Source organism: Verticillium alfalfae, genomic scaffold (assembly GCF_000150825.1).
Source record: "Verticillium alfalfae VaMs.102 supercont1.15 genomic scaffold, whole genome shotgun sequence".
NCBI classification, from domain to species: domain Eukaryota; kingdom Fungi; phylum Ascomycota; class Sordariomycetes; order Glomerellales; family Plectosphaerellaceae; genus Verticillium; species Verticillium alfalfae.
In genome coordinates, this window is record NW_003315024.1 from 717,455 (window position 1) to 735,289 (window position 17,835).

The 17,835-nt window shown below is 55.9% G+C and overlaps 6 protein-coding genes across 6 annotated transcripts; 2 read left to right on the forward strand and 4 right to left on the reverse strand.

Annotated features, from left to right (window-relative positions):
• Positions 1-1,607: 1,607 nt before the first annotated feature.
• On the forward strand, positions 1,608-3,634 carry VDBG_09553 (alcohol oxidase; the record flags this gene model as incomplete). Its single annotated transcript, XM_003000312.1, has 4 exons — positions 1,608-1,668; positions 1,759-2,102; positions 2,160-2,980; positions 3,040-3,634. 4 exons carry the CDS (start codon positions 1,608-1,610, stop codon positions 3,632-3,634), a joined length of 1,821 nt encoding a protein of 606 aa, XP_003000358.1.
• Positions 3,635-3,979: 345 nt separating this feature from the next.
• VDBG_09554 (hypoxanthine guanine phosphoribosyltransferase) lies at positions 3,980-4,759 on the reverse strand (the record flags this gene model as incomplete). Its single annotated transcript, XM_003000313.1, has 2 exons — positions 3,980-4,591; positions 4,721-4,759. The coding sequence occupies 2 exons, from the start codon at positions 4,757-4,759 to the stop codon at positions 3,980-3,982; spliced, it is 651 nt and encodes a 216-aa protein (XP_003000359.1).
• Positions 4,760-5,370: 611 nt separating this feature from the next.
• VDBG_09555 (predicted protein) lies at positions 5,371-5,945 on the reverse strand (the record flags this gene model as incomplete). Its single annotated transcript, XM_003000314.1, has 2 exons — positions 5,371-5,758; positions 5,824-5,945. 2 exons carry the CDS (start codon positions 5,943-5,945, stop codon positions 5,371-5,373), a joined length of 510 nt encoding a protein of 169 aa, XP_003000360.1.
• A 1,913-nt stretch (positions 5,946-7,858) lies between these two features.
• Positions 7,859-9,625, forward strand: VDBG_09556 (quinate permease; the record flags this gene model as incomplete). Its single annotated transcript, XM_003000315.1, has 4 exons — positions 7,859-7,959; positions 8,014-8,171; positions 8,218-9,181; positions 9,235-9,625. The coding sequence occupies 4 exons, from the start codon at positions 7,859-7,861 to the stop codon at positions 9,623-9,625; spliced, it is 1,614 nt and encodes a 537-aa protein (XP_003000361.1).
• A 643-nt stretch (positions 9,626-10,268) lies between these two features.
• Positions 10,269-11,342, reverse strand: VDBG_09557 (dihydrodipicolinate synthetase family protein; the record flags this gene model as incomplete). The annotated part of the gene is made up of 2 exons (XM_003000316.1): positions 10,269-10,826; positions 10,926-11,342. The coding sequence occupies 2 exons, from the start codon at positions 11,340-11,342 to the stop codon at positions 10,269-10,271; spliced, it is 975 nt and encodes a 324-aa protein (XP_003000362.1).
• Positions 11,343-12,686: 1,344 nt separating this feature from the next.
• Positions 12,687-14,808, reverse strand: VDBG_09558 (conserved hypothetical protein; the record flags this gene model as incomplete). The annotated part of the gene is made up of 2 exons (XM_003000317.1): positions 12,687-14,370; positions 14,513-14,808. The coding sequence occupies 2 exons, from the start codon at positions 14,806-14,808 to the stop codon at positions 12,687-12,689; spliced, it is 1,980 nt and encodes a 659-aa protein (XP_003000363.1).
• Positions 14,809-17,835: the final 3,027 nt, after the last annotated feature.

Below are 17,835 nucleotides of genomic sequence, written 5' to 3' on the forward strand. Positions count from 1 at the left end.
CCGGGACCCACCGCCGTCCAAGTATCACGACGTTTCCTTGCCAGTGTACAATATCACAGGAGGAAGGCAAATACCTGTGGCAGCTCTTTTTCATCGACTTTGGCACACATGTATCGCCTGCCTGTTGTGGAACAATCTCTATGTGACATATTTTTATCCTGACCCGTTATGAGGTTGAGACACCCGAGAATCTTGCCTGATACTCTCTGGATCCCAGATACCTGGAGATTAGCAGAACGAACTGGCGCCATCTGTCATCCCCAAATCTTGAGCGACAACTGCATCAGATGACGAGGAGCGGATGAGGGCGGCAGAGGAAAAGCGTGCGCGCTTCGGATGCTACTGGCGACGCGGGACTCGCCAGTGACTGCAAAGAAAATAAATATCGAGAGCAAGCCTGTCTGCTAGGAAGCCTCTGTCTGAGCTGTGTCGCCTCTGGAATGACAGTACACACATTAGAAAGCTGCACTTATCGAAGTTGGTCCAGAACAAGCCCTTGCTGGGAATGAAGCGATTCGACTTCACACCAGAATGGCATCATACAGAAAAAGACCTTCTCGCACCTGTAATATTGGGCGCGCATGGCTATGCTATCCACACTGGTTCACAAATGGCTCGCATCGCGCTCTGGAGGTTAACGGAGAGGTCATAGAGGGGAGGGCGCAGCAGGAGAGTGGCAATTACCAAACATCACTCGATGCTTCGAAGATACGCGCAAGCTGTGTCAAGCGGCTCTGGAAACAACCGAGGGTACAGGTGTGCCGCGACCAGCCGGGTTGTGACGGCTTCATACACAAACAATCTCCTACATGGCCCAAATGTGGTCGCAGCATCGGCGTTTACGGATTGCAGGGTCCACTGACTCAGGCTACAGCGACTCATGAGCTTTGGACTTTGGGCACGACTCACTCATACCAACGAGGATTGAGCGGGCGAGGGGAACCTTGCGCGGATCAATGGAGAGCCCTCACATTGGCTTCTTGGACTCGATCAGAACCATGCGATACGACTCCCCTTCAACGCCTCTTTCTCGAAACACCTAGGCAACGAATAAAAAGCACGCTGAAGGCCAGACCTGCTGCGGAAAGCGACCGCGCCGGGTGCACCAACCCCGCATATCCTTGACAGAGGCGGCCTAGCTCAAAGACACGAACCGTATTAGCGTCGCCCAATAGCAACAGAGGGGAGGCAACGTCGATCCAGCCCTGCATCTCGAAACGAGATGCCTCCCCCTACCCCAGATTGCGGGGAAGTCGGGGATAAGCAGGACACTATTGAACCCCCGCGGATGCGAGGGGCAGGTCTCGTTCCAGCTGTGCCGTGTTATCGCCGAAGCGATGACCCTTCGACGGCCAAGAGCCGGTTCCAGAGCGTGGGGATCGTTGCACATGGTCCCCTCTAGTTTCGTAATAGGCAACGCGGGGAGGGGGAAAGGAGGAGGACAAGGCATAGCGTACGTACGTAGAGACTCGCCAGCAGCTTTAAACCAGAACAAGTTCCACAGCCATCTCCAACAGGCCTCCCTCTTCTCTTTCTGTCTCATCCAGGCTCATGTCTGAAGCAAAATCGATTGCTACCTTGAAGCCTGTCACTTGTATCATCTCACAATGGGCGTCTACACGAAGCTTGCCGATGACATCGATGAGGTCGATGTCATCATTGCCGGAGGTACGCGTGGGCATCTTTTCATGTCGTCCTCACCAATACTGGTTCGCCGTCGATGATACCGCACATACTGACTCTGAGTTCTCACTACAGGAGGCACTGCGGCATGTGTCGTGGCAGGACGCTTGGCCGAAGCCGACCCGAAACTGTCGATTCTGGTAATTGAAGGTGGCCAGGACAACCGCGGCGTATCCAATATTGAGAACCCTGCGTTCTTTCTGGACCACCTGTTGCCTACGAGTAAGACTGCCATTTTCTACAAGGGCAACAAATCGGAGCAATGTGCCGGACGCGAGGTCATTGTTCCTTCTGGCGGTGTGCTCGGCGGCGGATCCTCCATCAACTTTATGATGTACACGCGTGCTCAGCGTTCGGATTTCGACTCCTGGAAGAGTCCTGGATGGTCCGCTGATGAGATACTGCCATTCCTCAAGAAGGTAACGTCCCACTCTGTGTCTGGCTCAACTAAGAAGCAAGCTTACACTCCTCGAAAGCTCGAAACATATCACGGCCCGGGCGACAAGAGCCGTCATGGTGACAGCGGGCCCGTGCACATCTCCAGCGGCACGTTCCGCTCCGAGTTCTCGGAGAGTGAGTTCATCAAGGCCACGGGCGAGGTGGGCTGGCCCGAGATCAAGGACCTCCAGACGCTGGATGCCAACAACGGCATCGAGCGATGGCTCCGCTATGTCAGCCCCGAGGGCAAGCGACAGGATTCTGCCCGCGTCTATCTCCACGACAAGATGGACAATGACAAGTACCCCAATCTCCATATTCTCACCCAATCCAAAGTCGTCCGTGTCCTGCTCGACGACGACAAGCGAGCGGTGGGCGTCGAGTACACGCCGAACCCAGACTTCCAGGCCGTGCTGGAGACGACGAAACACCCCAAGAAGCAGGTCAAGGCGCGCCAGCTGGTCGTTGTCTCCTGCGGCGCCTGCGGCACGCCGCCTGTTCTCGAAAGGTCTGGCCTCGGCGACCCTGAGATTCTGAAGAAGGCCGGCGTGGATGTGAAGGTCGACCTGCCGGGCGTCGGCCGCGACTACCAAGACCACCAGCTGATTCTGTACCCGTACCTCTCGAGCTTGAAAGAGCACGAGACCATCGACGGCATGCTGCGCAATCCAGACAAGCGGCAGGAGCTCATCGACAAGAAGGACCCCCGAGTTGGCTGGAAGTCGATCGACATATCGTCCAAGCTGCGCCCCTCGGACGACGACGTCTCGGCGCTGGGTCCCGAATTCCAGGACGCCTGGAACAAGGACTTCAAGAATGCGCCCGACAGGCCGCTCATGCTGATGGGCCTCGTTTCATGGTGAGTTCGCGAACAATTCATCCACTTCCGCCGTGCCCCTCGCTCATCCTAGAACAAAGCTTCCTCGGCGATCCTGCGAGCGTGCCCGAGGCCGGCTACGTCACGGTCGGCACCTACACGGCGTACCCGTACTCCCGCGGCCACATGCACATCACGGGCCCCGAAGTCTCCGACGCGCTCGACTTTGACCCGGGCTACCTCAGCGATGCTCACGACATTGATCTGAAGAAGCAGCTCTGGGCCTACAAGAAGCAGCGCGAGATCATGCGCCGCACGGCCATGTTCCGCGGCGAGCTCGCGGCCGGGCACCCCGCCTTCGCCGAGGGGTCTGCTGCCGCCTGCGCGGCGGTCGAGAGCGCCCTCAGCGACGTCAAGGACATCGAGTACTCGGCCGAGGACGACAAGGCGATCGAGCAGTGGATTCGGGAGAATGTCGGGACGACGTGGCACTCGATTGCCACAGCCAAGATGGCGCCGCGGGAGGAGAACGGTGTTGTGGACCATGACCTGAATGTCTGGGGGACCAAGGGGCTCAAGATTGCCGACCTGAGCATCCCGCCCATGAACGTCGGCGCCAACACCAACAACACGGCGCTGGTCGTCGGCGAAAAGGCGGCAGACATCATCATTAGGGAGCTAGGACTCAGCGTGTGAGGGTTGTAGGGGGCTAAGGGGGGTGTATCAGTAATCGTCCGACCAGTAGTTTTGGTCTTGCGCACGGGAGTGCTTTCAATGTAGCGTAACGAATCACTTGTTTCAAAGCATTTTGCACGGTGGCCACGCTCGTCCACCATTTGTCTGTCATTCCTTGAATGTCATGTATTCATGGTCCGTCGGTGGGGGACGCAACGTATGCATGCCCCGCCGCCAACCTTAGCCAGGAGAGGGCGTGCCTCGCACTGAATAACAGGCACTCTCCTCGCCCCAAATGGTATCGCCTCCACCCGACCCTCCGAATCCATCCTCCCTGAGACCAGTGTGTACACAAAGCCCACAAGCTTATTTCGCCTGCTTGCTGAGGGCGCTGGCGGCCTGGCGGTCGTGCTCGTCAATGTCCTCGGCCTCCCAGGGGTAGTTGATCCAGGCGTCGCCGACGGTGCGGGCGGCGAGGTAGCGGCCGTTGTCGAGCATCTCGGCGGGCAGGGTGCCCTTCTTCTGCTTGTCCTTGTTGTGGAGCACGAAGATGCTGAACTGGGTCTTCTCGTCGGTGCCGAGGCGCTGGCGGGCGGCCTCGACGTCCTTCTCGAGCTCCTTGACGGCGTACTCGAGCGTGGTGCGCGTGTCGTCGACCTCGTCGACGATGAGCACGCGCTTGCCGACGAGGTTCTCCATCTCGCCGAGGGCCGTCAGGTCGAGCCACTGCGTGCGCGTGACGCGGGTGCCAGGCACCTCGGGCACGCCGGGCGTCTCGTTGCCGGCCATGGTCTCGGGCAGCGACTCGTAGAGGGAGAGGCCGATGGCCTGGATGGGGATGTTGGGGCTGCCGGGCTGGCGGAGGAAGGAGCGCAGGATGCGGGCGGGGACATAGCCGCCGCCGCCAATGGCGATCATGAGATGGGGCTTGAAGTTGGCGAGGATCTCGGCAGCCGACTCCTGGCAGAGCTTGTGGACCTGTTTTTCTCGTGTTAGCTGGGACTGTCTGTTCAGGGGTGAGGATCGAAAGCATATCCGAGGTTCAACAGGATGCGGGTTGCTGCATAAGCACTGTCGCACAAGAGAGGGTGAAGGGGCGACACGTACGTCGTTGTAGGTGACGTAGATCTTCTCGATTTCGGCCATCTTGATGGTGTTGGTGGTGCACGAGGCGTACGAACTAGGGTGTTGAGGGTATCGCGGAAGGGGAGAAAGGCTGAAGCAAGGAGGCAGAAAAAACGTGGATGAAAATCACCAGAGGAAAAGAAGAAGAAGAAAAAGAAGAAGGCTACCAAAATCGCGATCACCATGTCACCCCGCCTGCCCGCCTTGATCGAAGTTTTTTTCCCAACTGCCCCGCGCTAGGCTGCGCGACACCCAAAACGCCCCTCCAACGTGGTGCACATGCATCGGAATCCGCCGATGGCTGCGGAAGCACGTGATGGCGGCATGATCCACCCAAGTCCGTGCTGCTTTTTCAGTACAGCGATGTCCTTACAGCGGAGTATCCGCTGTAAATGCACCAAATAAGTGCTAAGATGTTACGCTGTAGGGTGGCTTCTGACGTCATATTAGCCACAAAAGCACTGCTATCCATCATTTACATCACACGCAACCTGAGGACTGCGTTCAACAATACTGGCTACTGGCGCTGGAATTTATCAGTAAAGCTGAAAACTGAATGCAACACCGCTTGTCAACCGACGGAACACCATGGGCGTCATATCTCGCCGACATCCGCCTTGCGTTGTTCCGACTCAAGTTTCAGGCGATCGACTCTTCGCATGGGCGGCTTGACCCTCGTTCTTGGGATCTTCTTCCTCTGCGGAGTAATGCGGCGGCGCCTCGACGTGCAGTGCCTTGGGCGCCTTCTCGCTGTCAATCAACTTCATGTTCTCCTTGGGCCTCTCTGGCAACTTTGTCCTTTCGTAGGAAGTGGGTGCTCTATAATTCAGCCATGCATGGAACGGCGGCCTTCGAGCCATGAAGAAACCTGGCGCCGGATACGCTGGTGGCCCGGCCGTACGCATGCGCCAGTATCGATAAGTAGTTGAATTCGCGGTGGTTCGTAGCGGACTTCTGGTACTAGGTACGCCGACGCTCACACAGCCAGCGTCGTCGTCTGCCGCCTCTGATTGTTCAGGGCTGTCCGGTGCTGTAGGGCGTTCTGTCATATTGATGCGCGAGCCACGTTGCCCGTAATGACCTACTCGCGGGTGTGCTCCATTTTGGCGGTACAGGTCGGAGACTCAAAGTTGGCTTCGGCGTATGCCTTGATGAAGGCCAGTGTGCCGATATAGTATGAGCCGGTGCTACGAGGTGAAGGATCCATGTTGTCGACGGTGATGTGCGGAAACGATGCGTAGGAGATTTTGAGGATGGTTCGGGGATGTTGATGTCCTGATGATGTAGCGAATGTCGGCTGCATTGGATGGCTCAACGAAGGTGCAAAGCCATCGTGGGCCAGGCAGCTGAAGGGCTTATGTAGACATCACTCGTGGGTTTGGTGGGTTACAATCTGATGGGCTAGGGAAAGTGCGCCTGTTATGCACCTGCTGTGGTCACAATTTGGTGTGGCCAGCGATCTATCACCTAATCGCTCCTGGCCTCCATCATTGCAGGGGATGGACATGATGGTTATGCTCCTTCATCATCGATACCCGGCATTTGTACCAAACCCCAGCAGGTCCAAAATGCAGTGAATGACCACATCCCTGAAAAGAAGACTCCAGAGAAGCTGCATCGCGTTTCTCCCACACAAGGCATAGAAATGAACCTAGCTCTATTTCTAATCTCTCTCATCTTCGGTGCAGAATGCCTTTGTGCATCTCATACCGTCTAGAGCCAACAGTAAGTTTCGACATCAAGCCGCGAATCATCCGAAGGCAGTCAAATCAACCAGTTGTACCCGTCGCCCAACAAGAGCATTGGCCCAGACGCCGGATGTTCATTCCAGGGTTAGTATGGAGTGTACAAAGTTGACTGACAAGAGACCTGACAGACGAGAGCCTACGATCGAGCTTGCCGAATGACACGAGACTCATACGACCCGAGCCAAAACCACGGCCACACGCTCTGAGCAACGGAGGGCGGCGTAAGATCCGACACCGCGCGCGACAACCCGAAGAATGACGCCGAGCCGACATCAACATTGCCGTCTGTCGAGGTTCCGATCACAGATCATCGAAACGACAGAAGGCGACCATATCGATGACACATGAGAAACCCCATGATATTGCTTCATTGCGGAACCACCATCAGGCAATGCCGATGGGGCTGAAAAGGGTCGGCAGCGCGTCGCCCCAGAACCTTGCCGTTCCCAAGTGACGAAGCGACCCAGAGCTTCGGAACCCATCCCACGTGTTGATGCGACGCCATCTGCCCCAGAGATGGTCTGACTTGAAGGAGCGGAAACCATGTTCTTTGGGGTTTGGCCGTCATGTGTTCTTCCTGCTTCGAGACCACCATTCCAGATGCCGCCGTCGTCGTCTGCTAGCGCGGCGCCGATGCTGTGACCAAAAGCCCTGCAGCCGCCTGCTTCCTCTTCATCCAATCGCGACGTCTGCTCGCGACGGTCGGCTCGCTTCTCGGCTCCGATCGCCTTACAGGAGGGAACGAGACGGGGCCAGCGTCGTGCACATGGTGGGTTCGGCCCTCAGAACACCGGGGCACCGAGTCAAGCGGCGTGGCAGCACCAGGTTCATGCCAAGTTTGCCGCCTTTGGCCTCCCTGTGGGCGTGGGACAATCTTCCCACCAACGACGTCGGCATCGGCTTTGCAGTATGGAGCATGACTCTATCCCCAGATCAGCCTCCGCCTTGCCCACTTGGACGAGCCCGATGCACGTCCCCCTCACTCCCCGGAGCTCCACGATCCATCAACCATCCCCCATTGTCACCCCCTCGCCTCTCAAAACACCCCTGTCGGTCGCCGTCGCAGTGCTCGCGCGCCGCTCGCCTGACAAGACACATTGACGACGTGGGTTGACTATTCCCCAGATTTTCCCCAATTCTTTATGATCGCGCTCGGGTGGGGTTCGGGAGGATAAGTATCCCAGGACAACCTCACCACCAGTCTTGTCTTCTTGAGATTCCTCTTCACTCCTCTCGTCATTAGCAACTACGACATCTACCGGGACAGTCATCTCTTAGAGGTCTCCAGCCGACAATATCCTGCCGACATCATCGTCAGAGCATTGCGGATCAACGCCAGCTCCACAACTGCTTTTTCGTCAACGAAGCAACCATGGGTGGTCTCAAAGCTGTTGAGGATCGGCCGACGCCGAAGGAGGTCTACAATTGGCGTCTGTACACAGAGGCGTCCATTATTGCCATGGGCTCGTTGCTGTATGTGACAGCTGTCTTTTGAACAGTGACCGCTAGGTACTGACGCGACTGTAGTTTCGGCTATGACTCCGCCTTTATTGGCACGACCATTGCCCGGGCCGGTTTCAAGGATGACTTTGGCATCACAGACGCCAATAAGTCCGGCATCAGCTCCAACATTACATCTGCATTCCAAGCGGGTGCCCTCGGTGGTGCCTTGATGTGCTTCTTCAGTAAGTTAATCTACTCTATACTTTCGAACTGTAATTAATGATGCAGTTACCGAGTATATCGGCCGTAGGTGGGCGCTCATTATCGCCAACCTTGTCTTTATTGCTGGCGCTGTCCCGATGGTTGCCGCTACCACCGACTTGGCCAATATCTATGCTGGCCGTGCTCTTACCGGCTGGGGCTGCGGCGTCATCACTGCTACAGTCCCATCCTATATCGCCGAGCTCTCCATCTCTTCGATCCGCGGTATCCTCACAGGCCTTTTCGAAGTTACATATCAGACAGGATCCCTCGTCGGCTTCTGGATAAACTATGGCGTCAACCAAAACATGGACCCAAACAGCCGCGCGGCTTGGCGCGTTCCTATGGCCGTTCAGCTCATCCCCGCTGGCTTCCTTCTTGTTGGAGGCTTCTTCCTACACGAGTCCCCGCTGTGGCTCTTCAAGAAGGGCCGTATCGCCGAAGCTGAGAAGGCTCTCGTAGCCCTGCGCCACCTCCCCATGGACCACCAATACATGCAGGAAGAGGTTGCTATTATCAACACCCGTCTCTCCGAAGAAGCTGCCGTTGCTGCTAAGTACGGTACTGGCTTCTGGGCCTATATCCGTGGCTGCCTGGCCGAATTAAGCCGCAAGGGCATGTGGAATCGTCTGCTACTGGTTTTCTGTTCCTTTTCGCTTCAGAACATGTCGGGAGCAGCAGCCATCAACTACTACTCGCCCATGCTATTCGGCTCTATTGGTATCAAGGACGTCGCTCTATACACCGGCATTTATGGCCTTGTTAAGGCTGTCGCGTCGATTATCTTCTATGGAGCTCTTATCGATATTTGGGGACGTCGGAACCCCACGATTATCTCCTCGCTTGCCTGTTCGCTCTGCCTGTGGTTCGTCGGAGCCTACGTCAAGGTTGGCAACCCTGCGCCGATTATCGCGGCCGGCAACGAGCTCTCTGCGTCGAACGCCGCTGGTGGAAAGGCCGCTACAGCTGCTATCATGATCTACTCTGTGTTGTAAGTGGTCTGGACCCTCTATATCAGCGTCGCATCGTCTAACCTTTTTCTAGCTGGTCTTTCGGTTTGAACGGTATTCCCTGGATTGTGTCCGCCGAAATCTTCCCCGGCGCACTGCGCAACCTTACCGGAACTTTCGCCGCCTTCACTCAGTGGATGATCCAGTTCATCATCACCAAGGCACTTCCGTACATCTTTGAGTCCCTTGACTTTGGTGTCTGGTTCTTCTTTGCCTGCTGGATGCTTACCGCCACTCTTTGGGCGTACTTCTTCTTGCCCGAAACCAAGGGTGTCACCCTCGAGCAGATGGACGTGCTCTTTGGGTACGAGGGTGATCGTCGGGCTCAGGGCATTGTGCAGACACCGCTGGCCAAGGAGGATGCGGTCAGCATTGAGGAGGGAGTTGGCAAGGCTGGAATGACAGACCACACGGAGAGGGCTTAATGGAGGTCGTTTTCGGCGGCGGCCATCAGGAGGAGGACAAGATACTGCGGATCGTCAGGATAGACTGCTTTGGCAGTATCTTCCGATTGATTTAATTACAGAGAATGACTTTTGACATGAACTGTGTATTCGCGGAACATGTGTTGAGTGTGATTTTGTGTCATGATTCAGATTATACCTTTCGCTTGGACATTACTAGGCTGCAACGCGAATGGGCATTTTTGATGCATTTCCTACTTTCGTAAACAAACAAATGGTCATACTAGGGAATCAGAACTTGATCTCGCAAATCCTGTCAGAATTATCAGGTCAAGTCGTGTCATGAAGTCGACAGAACGCGGTACTAGCAAACGATGAGCTCTGTGTTGGGCGTCTCCATTGCCAGGCCTGCTCTACAGATCCGACATCCAACTCAAAGGATCTATACTCCTTCTTCGCGAAATAGAGATGTATCTCGAGTCATACATCATAAAACTGTCTATTTCAATCCAACAGTATGACTTGTCAAAACGCGGCAATTCGGCTTCCAGACACTCATCGTTTTGCTAAACCGCGTAGATCACTTACAACGAGCAGCTGGTCAAGACTTCCAATTCCATGCAATGCCATTGATCTACAGCGTCCAGTCCTACCTCTATCAAATTCACGCAATCACCCTTTTCCCGAGCTTCTCTTCCTCGACAGCCAAGGCGCCGACAACGTCCCGAATCCAAGCCTGCTTCTTCGCGTCCTCGTAGCGCGGGTACGGCCGCCGGCAGTGCGCCCTCTCAGCCCCATACCCCCGCAGCGTGGCGACGACCCATTTCGTGCCGTTGATGCCGCCCTTGGCGAACCCCCACTCGGCCCTGGCCAGCGCGAGCTGCAGGCGCGCGGCCTCGGCCGTGTCACCGGCGACGTAGCGGTCGTAGACGGCGGCGCAGACGCGGGGGTACAGGTTCGCGACGCCCGTGACGACGCCCGTGGCGCCGACGCTGAGGCCCGGCACGAGCCAGTCGGACTGGCCGGTGAGGGCGAAGAAGTCGGTCGGGGCAAACTCGGCGGCGATGCGCGACACCTTGGCGATGCCGCCGCAGGTGAGCTTGCAGCCGACTATGTTGGGGTGAGCGCCGAGGCGAGAGAACATGTCCGAGTTGACGTCGAGGCCCGCGACGACGCCGGGAAAGTTGTAGATCATGATAGGGAGGGGCGAGGCCGTGGCAAGCTAGATATACGTCAGCGCGTGCATCTGTTGCCGCACGACACGCCTCGGGCTCGCCCACGCGCGCTCGCCCGCAAGCGTCGTTGACAAAGGAAGTCTTACCTCTTCAAAGAAGGCGCAGATGGCGTCGGCGTCCATGGCAAAGTGGAAGTAGCTCGGCACGAGCACGAGCAGATAGTCGGCGCCAGCTTCAGCGGCAATCTTGGTCTCGGCAACAACGTCCCGAGTGCAGTGGCCCGAGGTGCCCATGGTGATGACGAGATCAGGGCGGCCCTGTTGGACGGCGACTTCGCGGGTCAGACGAAGCAGGCGCGCCTTCTCGTCGGAGGAGAGCGTCACTGCCTCGCCGTTGGTGCCGGCAATGACAACGCCCTCAAGACCGGCAGAGATGACGAACTCGAGGTGCTCGCGCTGGAGCTCCCAGTCGATCTCCTGGTCGGCGCCATCTTTGAACCACGTGAGGCAAGGGACGTGAACGCCCGTTAGCGGCGTCTTCTTCGTTGTCGGAACAGAGCCCATCGTTATGTCGGTGTCGTGCGCGGACTCGTGAGAGGTATCAGGGGGAACACTAAACAGGTTCTCGGATGGGGGGGGGTGAAGAAGCGACACAGAGCAAGGGGGAAATGCAGGAAGGTTGGGGAATGAAGTTGAATCAAGTCCAGAGAAAAAAAGTCGCGACGAGAGAAAAGTAAAGTAATGTAGGTCCGATAATATTGAAGCTCCTACTTGACTCGAGTTGACGGGGTTCTTTCGCCACGAGGGGTCCGACAGGACGCAGCGTCTATTCATTCACCCCACGTCGGTGACCCGCGACTCGACTCGACGACGCGACGACCCCGACGGAGCGACTCGTTGTAGAATGCTGTCAGCGGCCCTCCTCCCCGCTCGTTCCCCGCCCTGTGCTTGCACGCGACGCGAACAAGGGCGCCATGTTTGTCCGGATGCTGAGCTCGCTGCGGGGAGACAGTTGATGGAGGGGTAATGGGACAGCTCCAGCCAAAGCTGTCAACAAACTCGTATGATGGTGCCGGAATCTGGAGTCGCACCTCACATGCGATCGGTAGTTAGCAGAAACGGGTTAGCAGCGGGGCGGCACTCGATTTGTGAGTGTCAAGGCCCACGAATCGGGTCTCGATGCGACCGTCTCCGACCCGAGCTCGTTGCATGTTGCAGGGATTCGTCCGACGACGAGATTCAGCCCCGATGACATGAAGCTCCGCGCTCCGCGATCTGGGGCAAACGACTTGGATGCGGAGACATATGGGGAAAAGATACTAGGTATGGTTGACGACGTCGTGGCTGGATCGTCAGAACGCGGCATATCCGCTGGCAGCCGTGCCAGCTGGGCTGCTGCCCTGCGTCAGCCTGCCATTTCGATGGGCCTCTGTCTGGTCTGAAATGCCCGAAGAACGCCTTTGTGTCGAGGGCCTGATGCTCGACCAGGGTGTCCAATTCTGTCTGCAGGGGTCGGCTCCCTGGGTGATGCAGATAGCTTGTCGGTTCATCCTGTTGAGGTAGGGCCAATTGTATCCATCATCAGTATGATACTTCGCGGGGCTCAAGTCTAAGTCCGAATGACGATCATCCTCGGTCATGGTACCCGATGAGACGCGTACAGCGCCGTGAGCAGCGAGCGCGGGATTTCTTGATGCCGGATGATGTGGCCCGCTCCTGGCCGTGCAGATGTGAATTCGCATAAATGGCAACATTATATCCCTCTTCAAGTCGTTGCCTGCCGACGCGGCCCGCATGCAAAACTAACTCCTTACAACGCCCAATGCCGATGGCCCTTTGGCCCCTCGCCTCCCGTCATCCTCGTTGCCGTACCCCCCAGCTGCAGATCAAAAGAGTGCTCAGGTTCCGTTAGACAATCGCAAACGACGAGTTAAAAACAGCAATCATGACCGAGCGAATATCCATTCGCATCTTGGCTGCATCTTGGCGAGTCTGGACCTCTTCGAGAACTTGCGCCGTGATCCTCGCGTTCCCAGCAACCTTCTCCATCCGCAAGATCTGCGTCTTGATCCATGCCTTTTCATCCGGATCCTGCTCTTCCACACCCAGCATCAACAGAGGCCAGAGCATATTGACAGGCAACGCATCATCCGCAGGAAGGCCGTTGACAAGTTGGCGCGCCAGCTGACGGATGTTGATCAGAGCATCGAGTGTGTCCCGAGTCAGAGGCAGCGTTTTGTACGCCACACGGTGCAGATGGACCTTGCTGGCGTAGTAGTTGGAAAGGTAGGTGCGGAAAGATCTGGTGATGGCGAAGGCGAGATGGGCTGAGATGTGTCTCTCTGTGAGCTTACCTGCAACAGCGTAATCCATGAGCGGAGGCCTCTGATCGTATAATGTGCGCAGGTCCGTTGCAATGCCAGCAGCAATGTTCATGACCTCCGTTTCGTCCTCCACCGTGCCTCGGGAGCGATGCCACGGATCAATCTTGGAGATACGGCCCATAAAGCTCTGTACCTTCTGATAAAAGACAATGCCTGGTTGGTAGAGAACTTGAAAGAGGACAGCTTCAATATCACCGTCGACAAGGTCATCCTTCGGCCCATCCTCCCCATCACCCTCAAAACTTGCCGGAGAGGCGTCAAACAGCATCAACTCGTCGTCTTGAGCCAAGAAAAGACCGTCACCTCCTCCAGACACGGCTCGGCCGTCGAGAATGCGGAACCATAGGAAAAATTGCTTCTCAACCGATACGATGCCGCTTTTGTTTGCTTCTCGGAAGACAAGGTACGCTCGCTTGAGGTGCAAATGAGCTGCCTCGAGCCTGCTCTCCACAATGTCGACGTAGGCCAGAAAAAAGAGGGAGGTAAGCAGATGCTCTCTGTACTGGCTATGCTCGGTCAGAGAGGCCATGTCGAACGCAGCAAGCTCAGCGACGGCGCTTTCGTAGTGGCCCTGATGAACAGCAGCCCATGGCCCTTCGGAGCGAACAATGAGGACATTAGAGAAGGCGAGTATCGCACAGCGCACCATTCTTGAGACACGGGCCATCTCAACAACGACGTGGCGCATGGCGAGCCACTTCTTCTGGGTCTCAACCTCAGCGAGCAATGGTGGATTGTTCGAGCGAGCAAAAAAGTCAAACAGACGATCGTCATTACCGCCTGCTGGTGGCAGCAGCTGTAGTGGTTGATGTTCCTGCTGGACTCCGCCCATGTTGTCAAATTTATCGATGCCTGCCGACTCCAGAGAAGCGCTCATGGAGCCTCGATCCGGTGGCGGAAAGGGCATGACAGCATTGGCTGTTGTCAGCAGAGGGCTGACCTGCTGCCAAAAGTCGCCGGAGTCCCACATGAAGCTTGCATAATCGAATACCTCGTCGACGGCATGGCCCGGCAGAGAGCCAGGAGCATTGGGTGAGCTATCTGTGGCAGGAGAAGGAGGAACAGGACTGGTGACGGAGCCGCTCACGGCAGCCATCTGCCTTCTCTGCTGGCTGATGCTGGATTGGGGACGCCACTTGCACTCGAGGTTGAGTCGCTCGCAATGGGAGCATCTGGGTCGCTGTTCATCACACTTGACCTTGCGGCGTCTGGGGGAGTCAGCGTGTGCCAGAGTGCGTTGAGTGGAGCAAGAGTAGATAGTCCGACAGTCCTTGATGAGATGACCAAAGCATCAACGAAAAGCACGGGACGCAGGGCTGAGACAGGAAGAGACAGCAGCCGTTGACTCACTTGCATGTCAGACAGCCCTCGCGCGATCGGATAAACCGCCTGCCCGAGGTGGAAGGCCCCGGGCGCGAGGGGACGGCGGATGTGGAAGAGCCATTGGCCGCGCCGGTGGATTGGTTCTGATGGGGAACTGGCAGCTGGAGGAGTTGAGGTGTTGGCGTTTGTATTAGAGGGTGAAGACTGGGGGCTGCGCCTATGCTTGTGCCTGCACTGGTGATGGTGCCGGTACTGGCAGTGCTGGCGACGCTGGCAACGTTAATGCTGCCGCTGCCACTGCCATTGCCATTGGCGTCCTGCATGGCGTCGATGTGCTGGGTCGTCGCACGGAGCGGAGTGAATGCGGGTGTTGTTGCTATGGGGGCAGATGCATGATCTTGGGAATCGTTGTCGTTTTGGAGACGGGTCAGAGGCTGAAGCTCAGACTCGGGGCAAAGACTGGAGAATTTCTGAGGAGACGGCCCCGACGGGAGTGTGACTCTGGAGAAATCGGCCCATGTCTTGCGGGGAAGCAGCGACCCAGACCAGACACCACCGTAGCCTGGATGAAGAAGGAAGAAGCCAGGCCAGGGTCTTCCTGCCCGCTCCGTCGGAAAAAGGGCCCTGGTAGCTGGTAGTGGCTTCCTGAACAGGCCCCGCCGACCACGGAAGGCACTAATGCCAGACACGAAGAGGGGCAGCGGGGCAGGAGACATCCATCACGTGTTGGAAATATCCGAACGAGCACAGCAATAGACCTACCTTCCTCACCCTTCCAACCAAGCATGATCAGCCGCAGCAGACGAGTGTTGCAGTATTACTCTCTCATGATTACGATTAATTCTCAAAGGCTGCCCAAGGTACAGATGATGATAACAACTCGCGAATAAGTGATACAAAGCTGCCTCATTCGTTCCCCCCCCTGAAATGATGACCCAACTCCGTGAAAGGCGTCATGAATTGACAATACCCAAAACCCCAACCTCGTGCTACTTCCTCATCCTTCTCGTGAGCATATGCAACTCTACCATTCTAGCACGGCATCTTTCTCATCATGACATGTCAGCTTCGCCAATCTCCACCCACTACCTGACCTCGCATCGAAGGAAGAACTGCCGGCGGAGGGGCTTGGGGCATCTGGTCTGGAGGAGGGGGCTCGTTTGAAAGAGTTGGATCTGCAGGCGCTGGTCTAGGATTGTCCTTGTCCCAGGTCATTTGGTCTCCTTTCTCGATCTCACGGGCAATAGATCTTTGTGGCTCCGGCAGGGTTGCGATGAGGAGCTGCGCATTGTTTCTTCGCGACTCTTCAGTGTACCATCTTTCGTCCCAAGACCGATGGTGAAGAGGTACTTGGCCGCGTTAGAATGGCCATCAAACGCCTAGTTCGATTGCGGAGGGGTTAACTCACTCGATTGTGGCACTCGGTCGTTTGGTTTCCGACGCCAGCGCGATAACCAGTTTGACTTTTCCATCCGATTTCTCGCGACAAGAATGCTACGCTCTAAGAGCATCGCGCTCGAGCTAGAAACAACTGGCCTGGAGTAAAACAAGTGCTTGTATGCCGAGAAGACGTTGTTTTCGAAAATAAAGTCGTTGCTGAGAATTATGTCGCACGGAAGGCCTTCGATTACGTGAAGGTCGCAAATGAAGCTCGCTTTTGATTCCTCATCTCTACCCCGCTTGTCAGTGATGGATGCAAGATGCTCCGAAAAGTGGCGATAGCGGTCGTAATCCAATACTTGTGAGGCATCCGGTGCAACGTCAAATTGCAACTCGGCATTCAATACCATGCCGTCGGTCAGAATAGCCGACCCATTGACGAGCTCGATGTGTCGTCTGTATTTCTTTCCGCGCCGTATTTTGAATTTGTGACGCCGGGCAAAGTCGCCCGATACCAGCATCAGATCAGAACCCGTGTCAGGAAACGCACAGGCTTTGGCACCGTTGACAGTGCAGCGAAGGTACTCGTCAGGAGCGTCGTCAAGTAGGAAGAGTCGTCGCCCACGTTGAATACATGGACGGACTCTCTCGGAGATGCGGTGACAATTTACAGTCAATGTTTTTGTCAGGTTCAAAAATTTCCTCCCCAATACCATGTCATACATGCTGTTGCGAAGCACGTAAAACTTGCGGCGATGGACTTGCGTCTCGCGACGAAATGCAAAGTCACCATAGATCCACCCGACTACCTCTGCTTCGTGTCCGCCGAGGAGCTGTATGCATTGGGCTTCCGTTCGTTTGACCTTGAGATTGTGTCGACTTGCAAACCCTTCCGAGACGGCATCTATGACAGAACCCCAATCCGGAAGGGCATCGATAGGGACGCCATTGAGGGTGCCCGGCACCTCCCAACATTTGATACCCCTGATATTTGCATTGCTTGTCGGCCAGTTTTTGGGGCCCTTTGACTCGAGGTGTCGAGGTTGGTGATGATGATGGCATTCCGGAAACTGTTTGTTGTTCTCAGTTTCCGCGGATAACATGTTCCTATTTTGAACGGTAGCTTCATCGAAAGTGTCCAGTGAACACCGGGCGCATTTGAGGTTGAATAAACCATGGTTGCGTTTGAGGTGTTCCCTAACCAACGAACGACATTAGAAGGCTTGATTGACCTCACGTATAGATTTTGTGATATTCACCTCAGCCTTGTGAAGCTTGCGAAGTTGGACCCGCAATCTTTGCGAGGCTCGTTGAAAGTCTGGTAAGGGCACTCGAGCTTCCGAGCCGCCATTTCATCGCTCGTCGTTTTGCGCTTCTTGCTCCATGTGTTGTCTTGCTCATTGCTCTCGTCCTCGCTACCGCTTTCGATTGTTTGGTCAAAGTCCCGCCGTTTTCGACCGACTCTTGAGCTGTCTCTTTGATATGTATTGCTCAAGGAAGCCATGGCATCTTCTCGGCTGGTACTACCGGCAAGAATGTCAGGACTCTCCAACAAAAAGCGCTCGACATCTTTCGGAGATAATAACGGAGACCACCGTGTTCCTTACTTTAATATTGAGTTTCCTGTCTCCTCGATAGTGTCATTTCTATACCAATCACTTCAGCTTTGCGGCCAGGCAAGCCTATGACCAGGGATTTGCGTTCCTGTGTCCGACGGGGACTTCGATATGGGACATTGACATACTGTTGTGCGGTGGATGGATGGTCAAGCCACTGTGATTCTAGCGTTACTTGGTCCGGAGTCAGCTGTGACTGGGCATATAGTCGAGCAAGCTTACATTTTCCGCTACTGGTCCATTCCAATGGCTCCATGTTCAAAAAGCGTTTTATCGAGCAGGTGAATAGGTGCGTCTTGTTGCAGGACTGGCATCAGCTTTTTTTTGAAATAAGCTCATGAGCTCATGAGCCAG